This window comes from Bubalus kerabau, chromosome X, assembly GCF_029407905.1.
Source record: "Bubalus kerabau isolate K-KA32 ecotype Philippines breed swamp buffalo chromosome X, PCC_UOA_SB_1v2, whole genome shotgun sequence".
NCBI classification, from domain to species: Eukaryota; Metazoa; Chordata; class Mammalia; order Artiodactyla; family Bovidae; genus Bubalus; species Bubalus kerabau.
In genome coordinates, this window is record NC_073647.1 from 44011474 (window position 1) to 44030674 (window position 19201).

The 19201-nt window shown below is 39.1% G+C and overlaps 2 protein-coding genes across 4 annotated transcripts in view; one reads left to right on the plus strand and one right to left on the minus strand.

The window, feature by feature from the left end:
* HMGB3 (high mobility group box 3) overlaps positions 1 to 19201 on the plus strand; it is a 262945-nt gene that overhangs the window by 110984 nt on the left and 132760 nt on the right. The window lies entirely within an intron of this gene.
* CD99L2 (CD99 molecule like 2) overlaps positions 1 to 19201 on the minus strand; it is a 119464-nt gene that overhangs the window by 30208 nt on the left and 70055 nt on the right. For all 3 annotated transcript variants that reach the window (XM_055563471.1, XM_055563469.1, XM_055563470.1), the window contains exon 2: positions 11858 to 11920. In XM_055563471.1, the coding sequence (XP_055419446.1) occupies positions 11858 to 11920 (63 nt within the window). The remainder of the gene's footprint in view (positions 1 to 11857; positions 11921 to 19201) is intronic.

The window sequence follows — 19201 nt, forward strand, 5'->3', positions numbered from 1 at the left end:
CTAATACCAAAACCTGACAAAGATGCCACAAAAAAAGAAAACTACAGGCCAATATCACTGATGAACAGAGATGGAAAAATCCTTAACAAAATTCTAGCAATCAGAATCCAACCACACATTAAAAAGATCATACATTATGACCAAGTGGGCTTTATCCCAGTGATGCAAGGATTCTTCAATATCCACAAAATCAATGTAATACACCACATTAACAAATTGAAAAATAAAGGCCATATGATTATCTCAATAGATGCAGAGAAAGCCTTTGACAAAATTCAACATCCATTTATGATAAAAACTTTCTGGAAAGCAGGAATAGAAGGAACATACCTCAACATAATAAAAGCTATATAGGACAAACCCACAGCAAACATTATCCTCAATGGTGAAAAATTGAAAGCATTTCCCCTAAAGTCAGGAACAAGACAAGGGTGACCACTTTCACCACTACTATTCAACATAGTTTTGGAAGTTTTGGCCACAGCAATCAGAGCAGAAAAAGAAATAAAAGGAATCCAAATTGGAAAAGAAGAAGTAGAACTCTCACTGTTTGCAGATGACATGATCCTCTGCATAGAAAGCCCTAAAGACTCCACCAGAAAATTACTAGAGCTAATCAATGAATATAGTCAAGTTGCAGGATATAAAATCAATACACAGAAATCCCTTGCATTCCTATACACTAATAATGAGAAAACAGAAAGAGAAATTAAGGAAACAATTCCATTCACCATTGCAATGAAAAGAATAAAATACTTAGGAATATATTTACCTAAAGAAACAAAAGACCTATATATAGAAAACTATAAAACACTGGTGAAAGAAATCAAAGAGGACACTAATAGATGGAGAAATATACCATGTTCATGGATCGGAAGAATCAATATAGTGAAAACGAGTATACTACCGAAAGCAATCTATAGATTCAATGCAATCCCTATCAAGTTACCAATGGTATTTTTCACAGAACTAGAACAAATAATTTCACAATTTGTATGGAAATACAAAAAACCTCAAATAACCAAAGTAATCTTGAGAAAGAAGAATGGAACTGGAGGAATCAACCTGCCTGACTTCAGGCTCTACTACAAAGCCACAGTCATCAAGACAGTATGGTACTGGCACAAAGACAGAAATATAGATCAATGGAACAAAATAGAAAGCCCAGAGATAAATCCATGCATCTATGGACACCTTATCTTTGACAAAGGAGGCAAGAATATACAATGGAGAGAAAATAATTTCTTTAACCAGTGGTGCTGGGAAAACTGGTCAACCACTTGTAAAAGAATGAAACTAGAACACTTTCTAACACCATACACAAAAATAAACTCAAAATGGATTAAAGATCTAAATGTAAGACCAGAAACTATAAAACTCCTTGAGGAGAACATAGGTAAAACACTCTCCGACATAAATCACAGCAGGATCCTCTATGACCCACCTTCCAGAATATTGGAAATAACAGCAAAAATAAACAAATGGGACCTAATAAAAATTAAAAACTTCTGCACAACAAAGGAAACTATAAGCAAGGTGAAAAGACAGCCTTCAGAATGGGAGAAAATAATAGCAAATGAAGCAATTGACAAAGAATTAATCTCAAAAATATACAAGCAACTCCTGCAGCTCAACTCCAGAAAAATAAATGACCCAATCAAAAAATGGGCCAAAGAACTAAACAGACATTTCTCCAAAGAAGACATACAGATGGCTAACAAACACATGAAAAGATGCTCAACATCACTCATTATCAGAGAAATGCAAATCAAAACCACAATGAGGTACCATTTCACGCCAGTCACAATGGCTGCTATCCAAAAATCTACAAGCAATAAATGCTGGAGAGGGTGTGGAGAAAAGGGAACCCTCTTACACTGTTGGTGGGAATGCGAACTAGTACAGCCACTATGGAGAAGAGTCTGGAGATTCCTTAAAAAACTGGAAATAGAACTGCCATATGACCCAGCAATCCCACTGCTGGGCATACACACTGAGGAAACCAGAATGGAAAGAGACACGTGTATCCCAATTTTCATCGCAGCACAGTTTATAATAGCCAGGACATGGAAGCAACCTAGATGTCCATCAGCAGACAAATGGATAAGAAAGCTGTGGTACATATACACAATGGAGTATTACTCAGCCATTAAAAAGAATACATTTGAATCAGTTCTAATGAGGTGGATGAAACTGGAGTCTATTATACAGAGTGAAGTAAGCCAGAAAGAAAAACACCAATACAGAATTCTAACGCATATATATGGAATTTAGAAAGATGGTAATGATAACCCCGTATGCGAGACAGCAAAAGAGACACAGATGTATAGAACAGTCTTTTGGACTCTGTGGGAGAGGCCGAGGGTGGGATGATTTGGGAGAATGGCATTGAAACATGTATAATATCATATGTGAAATGAATCACCAGACCAGGTTCAATGCATGATACAGAATGCTCGGGGCTGGTGCACTGGGATGACACAGAGGGTTGGTATGGGGAGGGAGGTGGGAGGGGGATTCAGGATGGGGAACATGTGTACACCCGTGGCAGATTCATGTTGATGTATGGCAAAACCAATACAATATTGTAAAGTAATTAGCCTCCAATTAAAATAAATAAATTTATATTAAAAAAATAAAAATAGAATAAAATTAAAATAATGAAACCAAAAAAGAGACTATGCTATAACTCTTCCTACAACTGGAGGTAGTAGAGAGAAATGAAATTTAAGTAATGGGAGAGGCAGAGATGAAACAGGTTTAGTTTTATACACAGGAATCACTCAATCATTAATCAACTACTCAGAAAAAAAAAAACAGCAATAATAGTAACTAGTTGAAAGTACAAGGATTGATAAAGATATCCTATGCAAATAGCAACCTTAAGAGAGCTGTAAGAGTGATACTATTATCAAATAAAATAGTCTTTAAGACAAAAATTGTTACAAGAGTCAAAGGGTAACATTTTATAATGATGAAAGGATAAACACAGCAGTAAGACAAAATTTTAAACATATGTGCACCTTACAATAGAGACCCCAAAATATACGAAGTAAAACATGACAAAATTGAAGGGAACATAAGACAGTCAAACAATAATAGTTGGAGATCTCAATATAATCCTTTCAATCATAGATATAACAAAAAGAAAATACAAGATTTGAGCAATACTATAAATCAAGAAGAAGGCAATGGCACCCCTCTCCAGTACTCTTGCCTGGAAAATCCCATGGACAGAGAAGCCTCGTAGGCTGCAGTCCATGGGGTCGCGAAAAGTTGGACACGACTGAGTGACTTCACTTTCAGTTTTCACTTTCATGCATTGGAGAAATAAATGGCAACCCGCTCCAGTGTTCTTGCCTGGAGAATCCCAGGGACGGGGGAGCCTGGTGGGCTGCCGTCTCTGGGGTCGCACAGAGTTGGACACGACTGATGCAACTTAGCAATAAATCAACCAGATGTACCAAACATCTATAGAACACATCCCCTCAAGCAGGAAATACATTCTACTCAATTGCACATGGGACATTCTCCAAGACAGACCACATGCTAGGCTTCAAAACACATCTCAACATATTTTAAGTCTGAAATCATACAAATTGTGTTCTCCAACCGCAGTGGGATGAAAACAGAAATCATTAACATAGGGCCATTTGAAAATTTTCCAGTTATATGGAAATTATACCATACACTTCTAATAACAAGGGGTCAAAGAAGAACTCACAAAGTAAATCATAAAATACACTGAGATGAATGAAAATAAAAACATAACATACTAAAACTTACATCATATGAAAGTAAACCACTGACAAAATGAAAATACAACCTACTGAATGAGAGAAAATATTCACAGATGATTTGATCAATATGGGATTAACATACAAATATATAAACAACTCATACAGCTCAACAACAGAACAACAAACAACCTGATTAAAAAATAGGCAGAAAAAGTGAACAGACATTTCTTTCCAAAAGAGGCATGTAGATGGCCAATAGACACATGAAAAGAGACATATCACTAATCATTAGGCAAATGTCAATCAAAACCACAATGATTACCCTCACATCTGTCAGAATGGCTACCATCAAAAAGACCACAAAAAATTGTTGGCAAGAATGTGAAGAAAAGGGAACCCATGTGCACTGCTGCTGGAATGTAAATTGGGGCAGCTGCTATGGAAAATAGTATGGAGGCTTCTCAAAAATCTAAATATAGAACTACTATATGATCCAGCAATTTCACTCCTGTGTATATTTCAAAAAACCCAAAACACTAATCCAAAAAATAGATGCACAGCAATGTTCATAGCTGCATTATTTACAATAGCTAAAGATATGGAAACCATAAAAAAGAATGAAATTTTGCCATTTGTAACAACACAGAAGGACTTGGATGGTATTATGCTAAGTGTAGTAAGTCAGACAGACAAATACTGTATCACTTATATGTGGAATCTAAAAAGTAGAACCAGTGAATATAAAAAAAAAAAAAGAAACAGATTCACAGAGAATAAACTAGTAGTTACCAGGGGTAGAGGGAAGGAGGGGGAACAAGATAGGGGTGGGGAAATAAGAGGGACAAACTGTTATGTATAAAATAAGCTACAAGGATATATCATACAGCACATGGAATATAGCCAATATTATATAACAACTATAAATGGAGTATAACCTTTAAAAATTGTGAAGCACTAAATTGTACACCTGTAACTTACATAATATTGTACATCAACTATACTTCAATTTAAAAATGGGCAAAGCACTTAAGACATTTCTCCAAAGAAAACATACAAATGGCCATTGAGTACATGAAGAGATCCCCACATCACTAATTATCAGGGAAATGCAAATCAAAACCACAAAGAGACATCATCTCATACCTGTTGGGAAGATAACTATCAAAAAAAAAAGATAAATGTGTTGATGAGGATGTGGAGAATAAGGAACTCCTTGTACACTGTCAGTGGGAATGTAAAATGGTGTAACCACTATGGAAAACAGTATGGAGGTTCCTCAAAAAAATTAAAATTAGCACTATCAAAAAATAAACAATCCAATCAAAAAAGAGGTAGAAGATCTAAATAGACATTTCTACTTCTGGATATATATCCAAAAGAAAGGAAATCAGGATCTAAAAGAGGTTCTTCCTTGAGAAGGCATTGGGTATACTTCAGTGTGAAGTGTAATGCCTACTTCAATGTGAAGGCCAAATCAGTAGATGGATTTTTATGGTAAGGGAACCACAAGTAACACATGCTATCATTGTGTATTTTTCAAAAAAAATCTACATCATCAGTTTAGAGATAGTTTTATATCTATAATTTCCATTTGACTTTGTACCTGTAAAATGAATAAGTACAAAACAGACAACCAACAAGGACCTACCGTATAGCACAGGGAACTTGGCTCAATATGCTATAATAACCTAAATGGGAAAATAATTTGAAAAATAATGGATATTTTTATGGGTATAAGTGAATCACTTTCCTGTACACCTGTAACTAACATCATTATTAATCAACTATCCTCCAATATGAAATAAAAATTTTAAAAAATGAAGAAGTACAGCTTACCTATCTAAATGAGGCTCCTTATGTATATCTTGTATTATGGTGATATGTATAGTTAGGAATACAGCTTTCCAGGTAGTGCTAGTGGTAAAGAACCCGCCTGCCAATGCAGGAGACATAAGAGATGCATGTTTGATCCCAGAGTCAGGAAGATCCCCTGGAGTAGGAAATGGCAACCCACTCCAGTATTATTGCCATGACAGAGGAGCCCAGCAGGCTATAGTTCATAAGGTTGCAAAGAGTCAGACACCACTGAAGCCAACTTAGCACACACATAGTTAGGAAAGAGAAATGACATTACTGAAACCACTATTTGTGCAATATTTAGAAAAGCAATTGTGACTTACATATTATTAGCTTAAAATCCATGATTCATATAGCTCTTGTGTAAAAATTATTTCTTCTGGCTTGAAAAAAACATAGATGCTAAGGACTTGGGACTCTAATTTGTGTTCAATTGATCTGCATGTCTATCCTTAAGCCATGCCGTAGCATCGTGATCACGATGGCTTTGTGGAACTCTACCCTACTACTCCCAGTTTCTGGAGGATCCTGGTTTCTCTGAAGAACTACAGGTGCCAGTTCAAGAGTATATGTTGCTTGTATGTCTAGGGAACCAGCTGCTGAGTCAGAGCCTGAGCCTGTGGTGATGCAGAGCATCATGTTGGATTTGTGTACTTTTTAAGACACCATTAACTTCAGATTTTCTCGTCGTGAGCCTTTAAATGCGATTTATTATCATCAACAATTGAAATGAGCGAAGTCTAGCTACTTATCAAGGAATTAGAAGAGTAGGCCAAGGCCATCAAAGCAGTGAGCTCCTAAAATAAAGTCATATGTTTCTGTGAAGCCTCGCTCAAAATGACAAACTTAACAAGGATTCTCTGATGCTCAGTGAACCTGGCCAGCAACACTGCACTCCTGCTGGGAGTGCCTCTTTGTAAGGTGTGCCAAAACCAAACAGTCAATAAGCTGGGCCACTTCCCCTGGGTGTGGCTCTATGATAGTGTCAATGGCATTTGGAGAAAATCGGGGCACTCATAAGAAGCTTGATTTGGCAAAAGAAAAAGCAGATCCCCCTGTGAGATGATTGCACACAGAGTGAAAAGGGGAGAGATGAGGGAAGAGGATGTGAAGGCAGGGGAGAGGGAGGGGCAAAATTCTGAAACCAACATGGTGAACCCTGAAAGTGTTACTCCAAGTGAAAGAAGTCAAATATAAGTCTACACATTATATGACTCCACTGACATGTCACAGAACAAGGAAATGCAGGGAGACAGGAAGGAGACTGGTGGTTGCCAGGGGCTCTAGGGGAGGGGAAGAATCAAGGAATCAGGGGGCACTAAGGGAAGGGAACAAGGTTTCTTCTAAGGTGATAAAATGCTTCAAAATTGGCTACAGTGATGGATGCACAACTGTGTGAATACACCAGAAAAGACCAAATTGTATGTTTTAAATAGGTGAGTTGTATGGTATGGGAATTATCTCTAAATAAAGCTTTAAATATTCCAGGAGCTTCCCCTTGTACTTATAATAAAGTGGTCACCATACCTGCTAACACCCTAAATGATCCAGCCCCTGCCAACTGCTCCTCCTTTTCTCCAACACTGTCCATACTCTAGCCACACAGGCCACCTTCTAGGCCCCAGACTCAATGAAGTTCTTTGCTGCCTCGCAGCTCTCAGACCTGATCCCTTGGCCTTGAAGGCTGTTTCCTTGCTCCTACATATCACCCTTCCTGCGAAAGGCCTCTACTGCTTAATCTAAAGTTGTCACTCCTATTTTGGGCCCTCCCTGTCCCATCACCCTATTGCATCTGCTCCAGTGCACTCCATAACACTGGAGTGCACTGGATAACATAACGTCTGAAATTGTTATATGTACTGTGTCCTTCTGGAGAAAAGAGCTCCCTTAGGGCAACGACCTAGTCCATGTGGCATGCCCAGCTCCTGGGGAAGTGCCTGGCAACGAGCAAGCACCCAGTAAACATTGTTCAATATGGATGAATGGATGTCACATACAAATACCCTGACCGAGGTGTCAGGGACTCTTTCAATACGAAATATACAATGGAAAAAGGAGAAATGTTCTCCAACTGGAAAAACAACTAGGCCAAGGAGAGACGGATGGGCTTATCTCTCTGAAACCTCAGTCACATGAGAAGCAAGCTAAGATAGAAAAAAAGGATGGCAGAGTGACCTGGTTTTAAAGGATGCCATTCCACCAAAGACACATGTTCTGATGGTTCTATGGGTCCCAGACACACTGGCTAATGGGCGCTGATGAAGATCAGATGGGCTGGCACACAACTGAGAAAGGGACCGAGATATTAAAGAGTCCTCCATCAGGAAATTAACAAACTTACAAATTGGGGGCGTATTTACATGTACTATGCTTGTTTTGTTGTTTGGTCGTGTTTGGTTTTGGAGATGTTAAATGATTTCATTAAAACCATCACTGTTATTAACTATATTGATTTTCCTGGGAATCTAAAAGGCCACCTGCATGTATAAGACTATGGAAATGCTCAGGAAAGGCCTGAGAATGCTCAAGGCTCTCACCTCGCACCATACACAAAACTATAAATCTCTTAGAAGTTCGTTTTTATGTATATGGCCCATTTTGAGTTAATTTTTGTATAAGGTGTGAGGCAGGAGTCCAAATTCACTTTTTGTATGTGGATATCCAATTGCCTCAACACCATTTATTGAAGAGACCATTCCTTCCCTCGCTGAACAGTCTCAGCACCTTGGTCAAAATTCAACTGGCCACAGATATAATAGTTCATCTCTAGACTCTCAATTCTATTCCATTGAGTTATGTCTACCTTTGTGATAAATACCAGACTATTTTGATTACTGCAGCTTTGTAGTAAGCTCTGACATTTGGAAGTGTGAGTCCTCCAACATCTTTTTCAAGACAGTTTTGACTACCCTGGGTTTCTTGAATTTGTATATGAATTTTAGGATCAGCCTATTTCTGGGCTCCAAAATCACTACAGATGGTGACTGCAGCCATGAAATTAAAATACGCTTACTCCTTGGAAGGAAAGTTATGACCAACCTAGACAGCATATTCAAAAGCAGAGACATTACTTTGCCAACAAAGGTTCGTCTAGTCAAGGCTATGGTTTTTCCTGTGGTCATGTATGGATGTGAGAGTTGGACTGTGAAGAAGGCTCAGCGCTGAAGAATTGATGCTTTTGAACTGTGGTGTTGGAGAAGACTCTTGAGAGTCCCTTGGACTGCAAGGAGATCCAACCAGTCCATTCTGAAGGAGATCAGCCCTGGGATTTCTTTGGAAGGAATGATGCTAAAGCTGAAACTCCAGTACTTTGGCCACCTCATGCGAAGAGTTGACTCATTGGAAAAGACTCTGATGCTGTGAGGGATTGGGGGCAGGAGGAGAAGGGGACGACAGAGGATGAGATGGCTAGATGGCATCACTGACTCGATGGACGTGAGTCTGAGTGAACTCCGGGAGTTGGTGATGGACAGGGAGGCCTGGCGTGCTGCGATTCATGGGGTCACAAAGAGTCGGACACGACTGAGTGACTGATCTGATCTGATTTCTGCAAAAATTCTATCTGGAGGTTAGACGGGAATTATGTTGACTTTGTTGATCAGTTTAAGTAGGTGTACATTCATCATATATGCTTGACTCTTACACCAGAGGCCTAGCCACAGTAAGTCCATCCAATGAAATCAAATAACAATAATAATGGCTGACACTGAGCACTCATCTTGTATCAAGCCCTCTGCTAAATGATTCACAGGGGCCATCTCATTGAACCCTTACAATTATTACTAATTTATTATTATTATTATTAACCTCATGCAACAGATGAGGAAATGGAGGTGCAAGAAAGATAACTCACTCAGGGTAACAGTTGATAAGTGGCAGAGGCAGAGTTCAGACACACGCAGTCTAATTCCTGAGTCCCTGCCCTTCTCAATCCTGAATATACAAAGAGACCTTTCATACTCATTAGAAAAAAAAGACAAGCAACTTGGCAGAAAAATGGGGGAAGGATATGAACAGACAATTCAAAGAGGAAAATGTAAATGGCCAAAAAAAAAAATAGGATCTCTTTTGTCCATCATACTGGTAAAATGTTTTTAATTGTTAAAATCTGGTGATGATGAAGGTCTGGGGAAAAAGGTACTCATAACAGTATCAGTGGGAGTACGTGATGGCACAATCATTTTGGAAACAATTTGTCAGCATCTATTAAAGTATAAAATACATATACCCTTTGGCCTTGTAGTTTCATTATACTTGAGAACAAAGGAAACAGACAAGAATGCTCACTTAAGTCCCATGTGTAACTGTGCAAAATAAAAACAACCACATGTCTGCCAGTAAGAAGTGGCATCACTGGCCATGGCTGAAGCCATACCACCGGAATACCAGTTTCATGAAGCAAACGTTTGTGTATGAGATATAAAATGTAGTATGCTGAATGGTGGCTCTCAAAATATATAGCCAAGTACTAATCTTATGAATGTGACTTTACTTGGAAAAAAGGGTCTTTGCAGACGTAATTAAGTAAAGATCGTGGGATGAGATAATTCGAGATTATCCAGGTAAATTCTAAATTCAACAAAAAGTGTCCTTATAAAAGACTGAGGGGAAGACACACACATGAAGAAGGGCAAGTGAAGATGGAGACAGAGATAGGAGCCATGCAGCTGCAAGCTGAAGACCACCTGGAGCCACCAGAAGCTAGGTTAGGCAAGGAAGCATTCTTCACATGGAGCCTTCAAAGAGGAGTATGTTCTGCCAACACTGTGATTTTGAATTTCTGGTCTCCAGAACTGGGAGTAAACAAATTTCTGTGGTTTTAAGTCACCCAGTCAGTGGTACTTTGTTACAACATCCTGTAACAAAGGAAACTACCAAGTTGTGAAATATATACATATAACTGAAAGGAAGAAGCCCTACACGACTGAAGCGACTTAGCAGCAGCAGCACACATGTTATGTAAAACATAAAGCACTGAACAAGCTATATATATAGATGTTCATAACAGCAGAGAAAACTAATTGGGACCAGCATATTCCAAATTGGCTTAGGCAATTCCCTCTGGGGAATGGGAGCAGGTGTTACAGGATGAGGAGGGACCAAGGGCAATATCAGCATTACTTTCTAAGTATTCATGGATTTTTAAAAGAATGGTTTACAGAATTGACAGAGACACGTGTACCCCAATGTTCATCACAGCACTGTTTACAATAGCCAGGACATGGAAGCAAAGTAGATGTCCATTGGCAGACGAATGGATAAGAAAGCTGTGGTACATACACACAATGAAATATTACTCAGCTATTAAAAAGAATGCATTTGAATCAGTTCTAATGAGGTGGATGAAACTGGAGCCTATTATACACAGCGAAGTCAGTCAGAAAGAAAAACACCGATACGGTATATTAATGCATATATATAGAATTTAGAAAGATGGTAATGGTGACCTATATATGAGACAGCAAAAGAGACACAGATGTAAAGAACAGACTTTTGAACTCTGTGGGAGAAGGCAAGGGTGGGATGATTTGAGAGAATAGCATTGAAACGTGTATATTATCATATGTGAAATAGATCACCAGTCCAGGTTCGATGCATGAGACCAGGTGCTCAGGGCTGGTACACTGGGATGACCCTGAGGGATGCGATGGGGAGGGAGGTGGGAGGGGGGTTCAGGATGGGGAAAACATGTACACCCATGGCTGACTCATGTGAATGTATGGCAAAACCCACCACAATATTGTAAAGTAATTAGCCTCCAATTAAAATAAATTAAAAAAAGAAAAATAAAAAAAAAAGGTTAACCTTGAGAGAAAAATTTAAATTGAAAAAAATTTAAAGAGAAATTGATGACAAAGCTTAGCATTTGAGAGGTTACACGTAGACACCACATAAAGAATAGTCATTATAAAAAGATCTAAAAGGAGAAACAAATCCCTTATTCACTTCAAGGTATCTTTTTCTGAGCTAGAAAAAGCTAGTCCTTGGAGGTCACTGCTGGGGTGTCACACTAGCAAGGGCTAAGACTTGAGTCAGAGAAAATCCTGGGTCAATTATTATACACTTTTGGTATTCTCCACAAAGGAAACAAAGGATTTTAAATATCCAGATTTTCTTTTAAATAATTCAAATTATAATAGCCATGTTATATCTGATTAAGTGAAACAGGCCACCTACTGTTTTCCTTGAATGTGTATTCTAAATGGGTAGTGCATATTAAGCACTGTTATATGCATTTAATAGTCTGATTTACTACTCACGCTTTATTGAAGAAGTTCCTTCCACTGCATCCTCCAGACGGAAACCGCCAGTGTCCCCAGATCCTGAAAATTAAAAAGAAAAAAAAGATTTTAAAATGTAACTCTCTTGGAAAGAAATAAAATAATACAAATATACGCTTGTAACTGTCACTTCCCTTTAGACAGTATTATGAAGACAATGCCACAAAAGGAAATCAGTTGAAGCCACCCAAAGATACACTGAATTGATATCCCTCAACAAGCAATCTATTGATTTCAAAACAACAGCAAAAACAGAACAAAACCAAAAAAAAAACAGTTCTCAGTCCACTAGAAGACTGAAGGTTCAAGTGTATGAAAAATGAAGTATTTAATATAACCTTATAGAAAAAACCTCATAGTATGACTTTTGATAATGAGACAAGTTCTTTCACCCCATCCCAACTCTCATACAAAGGCTGATCTGCATTTTGGCAACCTAGGACATGCTCCCCCCACCAACCCCAGCACCTACACCTAGGCTAGTATCTGACACATAACTAAAGAGGCTGTGCAGAAGGTTTTTTCACAAGACAATTTGTCCTCAGAAGTGGACCCATCTGCCCAACCCTGATCACTACTGAACTTGACAGCTTTCCTTCCCTCTAGGTAGGCATGTAGTTTCCCACAGGGCATATACATTAAGTCTCAAGCAAACCACTTTGCATGTATACTGAAACTAAACAAGTAAGCAAATGGACAGTAGATTACAGAAGCCAGGTTTCTCACTGCTGGAGAGGGAGGTTACAGACGAGAGAATTAGAAAGAGATCCATATGATAGTTGACTAGAATTGGAGACATCAGTATGAATAATGTTTAGCTATATATGTGTGTGTGTGTGGTTACATATAGAAATATTCACAAACATGTGCATATACATGGGGTTAGTATTCAGATAAACATCCGCTTGCTCTGTCAGATGAAAAGGCCTAGAAGCAACAACATCCAAGTATCAATGAACACACCTGGCACCCAGATTTTGGTTTCTAAACACAATTCTCCAATAAAAGGAACCAGACCTCCTTGGAGACATAGCTGATTCTAAATTGGGACAGGAAATATCTAGATGAGATCTGAGCTTCTTACAGTGCTAGGAAGTACTTTTAAAAATATTTTATATTGGTGGGTATATGTCAAAGGGGCACAGAACTGACAGAAAAGAGTTTTCAATGGCTAAAGCTGGAAAAATTTAAAGCAGCAAAATAAAGTGGTACTGGATTATGACCCTATGTATAAAATAAATATCCGTGACTCTATGCTGATATAAATGACTGAGCAAAAACGTAAAAACAGAAGAATTCAAATTAATTTATGTAGACATTTCTCCTCTCCATAAGTGCTGACTCCCTTCCAAGATTATAGTATAAGGGGTGGGGAAGAGAAAAATAACCTTACAGTGGAGAAACTGACATACACTACATCAGCCAGGTGATCAAGATTAAGATTAATAGTGATGAGTTATACTGATATTATATTCCCTGCTTTTTTTTTGTCTTGCTGTACAGCATGTGGAGTCTTAGTTCCCTGACCAGGGATGTAACCCATGCCCCCTGCAGTGGAAGTACAAAGTCTTAACCACTGGACCACCAGAAGTTCCGATACTATATTCCCTTGATACGATGAGAAGGACACTAAACCTCTGTGGTCTTCCTTTCAAGGAAGGATAACTCCATAAGCCCCATATAGTCACAAGGAAAAGAGCAGAAGAACTCCAACTGAGGCGCATCCTACAAAATACTTGACTAATCAAGCAAAATGCTGGGCTGGATGAAGCACAAGCTGGAATCAAGATTGCCAGGAGAAATATCAATAACCTCAGATATGCAGATGACACCACCCTTATGGCAGAAAGTGAAGAGGAACTAAAAAGCCTCTTGATGAAGGTGAAAGAGGAGAGTGAAAAAGTTGGCTTAAAGCTCAACATTCAGAAAACGAAGATCATGGCATCTGGTCCCATCACTTCATGAGAAATAGATGGGGAAACGGTGGAAACAGTGTCAGACTTTATTTTGGGGGGCTCCAAAATCACTGCAGATGGTGATTGCAGCCATGAAATTAAAAGACGCTTACTCCTTGGAAGGAAAGTTATGACCAACCTAGATAGCATATTCAAAAGCAGAGACATTACTTTGCCATCAAAGGTCCGTCTAGTCAAGGCTATGGTTTTTCCAGTGGTCATGCAAGGATGTGAGAGTTGGACTGTGAAGAAAGCTGAGCACCGAAGAATTGATGGTTTTGAACTGTGGTGTTGGAGAAGACTCTTGAGAGTCCCTTGGACTGCAAGGAGATCCAACCAGTCCATCCTAAAGGAGATCAGTCCTGGGTGTTCATTGGAAGGACTGATGCTGAAGCTGAAACTCCAATACCTTGGCCACCTGATGCAAAGAGTTGACTCATTGGAAAAGACTCTGATGCTGTGAGGGATTGGGGGCAGGAGGAGAAGGGGACGACAGGAAGAGATGGCTGGATGGCATCACCAACTCAATGGATATGAGTTTGGGTGAACTCCAGGAGTTGGTGATGGACAGTGAGGCCTGGCGTGCTGCAATTCATGGGGTCGCAAAGAGTCGGACACAACCGAGGGACTGAACTGAACTGAATACTCCTAAAAACTTTCAAGGCTGTCAAAAACTAAGTTTGAGAAACTGGCACAGCTTGAAGAGCCAAAGGAGATGTAATGATGGAAATTCACGTGGTACCCTGGATCAGACCCTAGGACAGAAAAAGGACTTTAAGTAAAAAACTAAGAAAATCTGAATAGAGTATGGACTTTAATAACTGTATCAGTGTTGGTTCATTAATTGTGATACATGTACTGTACTAATATAAAATGTTATAACAAGGGAAGCTATCTAGGTGTAGAACACATGGGAACTCTTTGTATTAGCTTTGCACTGTAAATCTAAAACTGTTCTTAAAAAGTTTATTTTTAAATATCTATTTCCTATAGCAAAAAAATTAAGGTAACCACTAAAAAAAGAGATATAGGATGTATAACCTCTAACTCATTCAAGAATGAAAAGACAGGTCAATACCAACAACTAAAATTCAACAAAAGTCACCAAATGGAATAAACAAAAATATGTTAAATACAAAACATGGACTTTCCATATTGTCTAACACAATAATATGTATAACTATGCTAATAAAAACTGAGTGTAAATAGAGCAAATTTCCTATTGAAAGGTTGTTGCCTTGAGCCATGAATGACACCAGGATTCTTGGCCTCTGGAGGAGAAGAATTTGCTCTGGGGTCAGTGATGAGGCTTGATCCTTCAGAGCTTTTGTGTAGTAAAGTTTCATTAAAGTATAAAAGAAACAGAAAAAGCTTTTGACATAGACATCAGAAGGGGGCAGAAAGGGTACCCCCTTACTAGTTTTTAGTAACACGTTATATACCTATTAGCAAATTAGCTGCAGGCCACTGTCGACCCACACCTCCACTGGAGAAACCTGGACACTCACAGGCAAGTCTGGCTCAGTCTCTTGTGGGGACTGCTCCTTTCTCCTGGCTCCTGGTGACACAAGGTCTTGTTTGTGCCCTCCAAGAGCCTGCTTTCCCAGTCCTGTGGAAGTCCTGTTATCCAATCACACTGGCCTCCAAAGTCAAATTCCCAGGGGTTCACAGTCCCTTTGCTATCCCCAGTGGAATGGCAAACCACTTCAGTATTCTTGCCTTGAAAACCCCACGAACAGGATGAAAAGGCAAAAAGATAGGACACTGAAAGATGAACTCCCCAGGTTGGTAGGTGCCCAATATGGTACTGGAGAAGAGTGGAGAAGTCAGTCCAGAAAGAATGAAGAGACGGAGCCAAAGTGAAAACAACACCCAGTTGAGGATGTGACTGGTAATGGAAGTAAAGCCTGATGCTGTAAATAACAGTATTGCATAGGAATATGGAATGTCAGGTTCATGAATAAAGGCAAATTGGAAGTGTTCAAACAAGAGATGGCAAGAGTGAACGTCGACTTTCTAGGAATCAGTGAACTAAAATGGACCAGAATGGGTAAATTTAATTCAGATAATCATTATACCTACTACTGTGGGCAAGAATCCCTTAGAGGGAATGGCATAGCCCTCATAGTGAACAAGAGTCCAAAATGCAGTACTTGGGGGCAATCTCAAAAATGACAGAATGATCTCTGTTTCTTTCCAAGGCAAACCATTCAATATCACAGTAATCCAAGTCTATGCCCCAACCAATAATGCTGAAGAACCTGATGTTGAATGGTTCTATGATGTCCTACAAGACCTTCGAGAACTAACACCAAAAAAAGATGTCCTTTCCAACATAGGGGACTGTAATGCAAAAGCAGGAAGTCAAGAAACAACTGGAGTAATAGGCAAGTTTGGCCTTGAAGTACAAAAAGAAGCAGGGCAAAGGCTAACAGAGTTTTGCCAAAAGAACGCACTGTTCATAGCAAACACCCTCTTCCAACAACACAAGAGATGACTATACACATTGACATCACCAGATGGTCAATACCAAAATCAGATTGATTATATTCTTTGCAGCCAAAGATGGAGAAGCTCTATACACTCAGCAAAAACAAGACCAGGAGCTGACTGTGGCTCAGATCATGAACTCCTTAATGCCAAATTCAGACTGAAATTGAAGAAAGTAGGGAAAATCACTAGACCATTCAGATATGACTTAAATCAAATCCCTTATGATTATCCAGTGGAAGTGAGAAATAGATTCAAGAGATTAGATCTGATAGAGTGCCTGATGAACTATGGACAGAGGTTCATGACACTGTACAGGAGGCAGTGATCAAGACCATCTCCAAGAAAAACAAATGCAAAAAGGCAAAATGGTTGTCTGAGGAGGCCTTACAAATAGCTGAGAAAAGAAGAGAAGCAAAAGGCACAGGGGAAAAGGAAAGATATACCCATCTGAATGCAGAGTTCTAAAGAATAGCAAGGAGAGATAAGAAAGCCTTCCTCAGTGATCAATGCAAAGAAATAGAGGAAAACAGTAGAATGGGAAAGACTAGAGATCTCTTCAAGAAAATCAGAGATACCAAGGGAACATTTCATGCAAAGATGGGCTCAATGAAGGACAGAAACGGTATGGACCTAACAGAAGGAGAAGATATTAAGAAGAGGTGGCAAGAATACACAGAAGAACAGTACAAAAAAGATCTTCTTGACCCAGAAAACCACAATGGTATCTGAGCCAGACATCTTGGAGTCTGAAGTCAAGTGGGCCTTAGAAAGCATCACTAAGAACAAAGCTAGTGGAGGTGATAGAATTCCAGCTGAGCTATCTCAAATCCTAAAAGATGATGCTGTGAAAGTGCTGCACTCAAGATGCCAGAAAATTTGGAAAACTCAGCAGTGGCTACAGGACTAGAAAAGGTCAGTTTTCATTCCAATCCCAAAGAAAGGCAATGCCAAAGAATGTTCAAACTACTGCACAATTGCACTCATCTCACATGCTAACAAATACTCAAAATTCTCCAAGCAAGACTTCAACAGTATATGAAGAACTTACAGATGTTCAAGCTGGATTTAGAAAAGGCAGAGGAACCAGAGATCAAATTGCCAACATCAATTGGATCATTGAAAAAGCAAAAGAGTTCCAGAAAAACATCTATTTCTGCCTTATTGACTATGCCAAAGCCTTTCACTGTGTGGATCACAACCAACTGTGGAAAATTCTTCAAGAGATGGGAATACCAGACCACCTTTCCTGCCTCCTGAGAAATGTGTATGCATGTTAAGAAGCAATAGTTAGAACTGGACATGGAACAATGGACTGATTCCAAATCGGGAAAGGAGTATGTCAAGGCTGTATATTGTCACCCAGCTTATTTAACTTATATACAGAGCACACCATACGAAATGCTGAGCTGGAGGAAGCACAAGCTGGAATCAAGATTGCCAGGAGAAATATCAATAACCTCAGATATGTAGATGACACCACCTTCATGGCAGAAAGAGAAGAGGAACTGAGGAGCCTCTTGATAATAGTGAAAGAGGAGAGTGAAAAAGCTGGCTTAAAACTCAACATTCAAAAAACCAAGATCATGGCATCTGGTCCCATCACTGCATGGCAAATAGATGGGGAAACAATGGAAACACTGACAGACTTTATTTTCTTGGGCTCTAAAATCACTGCAGATGGTGAGTGCAGCCATGAAATTAAAAGAGGCTTGTCCCTTGGAAGAGAAGCTATTACTAACCTAGAGAGCATATTAAAAAGTAGAGACATTACTTTGCTGACAAAGGTCCTTCTCATCAAAGCTATGGTTTTTCCATTAGTCATGTATGGATGTGAGTGTTGGACCATAAAGAAAGCTGAGCGGTAAAGAATTGATGCTTTTGAACTATGATGTTGGAGATGACTCGAGAGTCCGTTGGAGTGCAAGGAGATCAAACCAGTCAACCCTAAAGGAAATCAGTTCAGAATATATTCATTGTAAGGACTGAAGCTGAAGCTCCAATATTCTGGCCACGTGATGCAAAGGACTGACTCATTGGAAAAGACCCTGATGCTGGGAAAGATTGAAGGCGGGAAGAGAAGGGGACGACAGAGGATGAGATGGTTGGATGGCATCACTGACTCAATGGACATGAGTTTGAGCAAGTTCTGGGAGTTGGTGATGGGTAGGGAAGCCTGGCATGCTGCAGTCCATAGGGTCACAAAGAGTTGGACATGACTGAGTGACTGAACCGAACTGATATAACAAATGCTAACAGGAAGGAAAAAAATATTGATATAAGGCAAGATAAAATTTAAGACCTAAACCTCTAAAGAGGAAAAGTGACATATTTTATGGGTTTAAATCATATAATCCACCAATAAAAGTCATGCACTTAATAACCCAGCTTCTAATATTCTAAAGTAGACTTTCAATTCTTCCTTTGATTAAATAACCAGGATCAGATTAGCCTTCCCATCATAAATAACCATAAAATGAACAAAACATGAGGCAACAGCTTTCAGCATTGAACAAGTATTGAGGGACTACAGTCCCTGAGATCAGGGAAATCATGACAGCTAAATTCAACAGGTATTCCTGGACTGGATCCTGAACCTATAAAGATAATCAGTGGGACAATGAGTGAAATTTGAATGAGGTCTGTGGACCAGATGGTAATACTGGCTCCCTGTCAATTTCCTGATCTTGATGGATGTACTATAGTCATAGAGGAGGGTTGTCCTCGCTTTTAGGAAATGCATACTGATATATCAAGAGATAATGGGTATCATATTTGGGACTGATTCTGAAATTATTCAGAAGAAAAGTATCTGAAGATAAATACATACACCAGAGCAAGTATGCTATAACTGGGAAATCTAGGTGAATAGTAAATG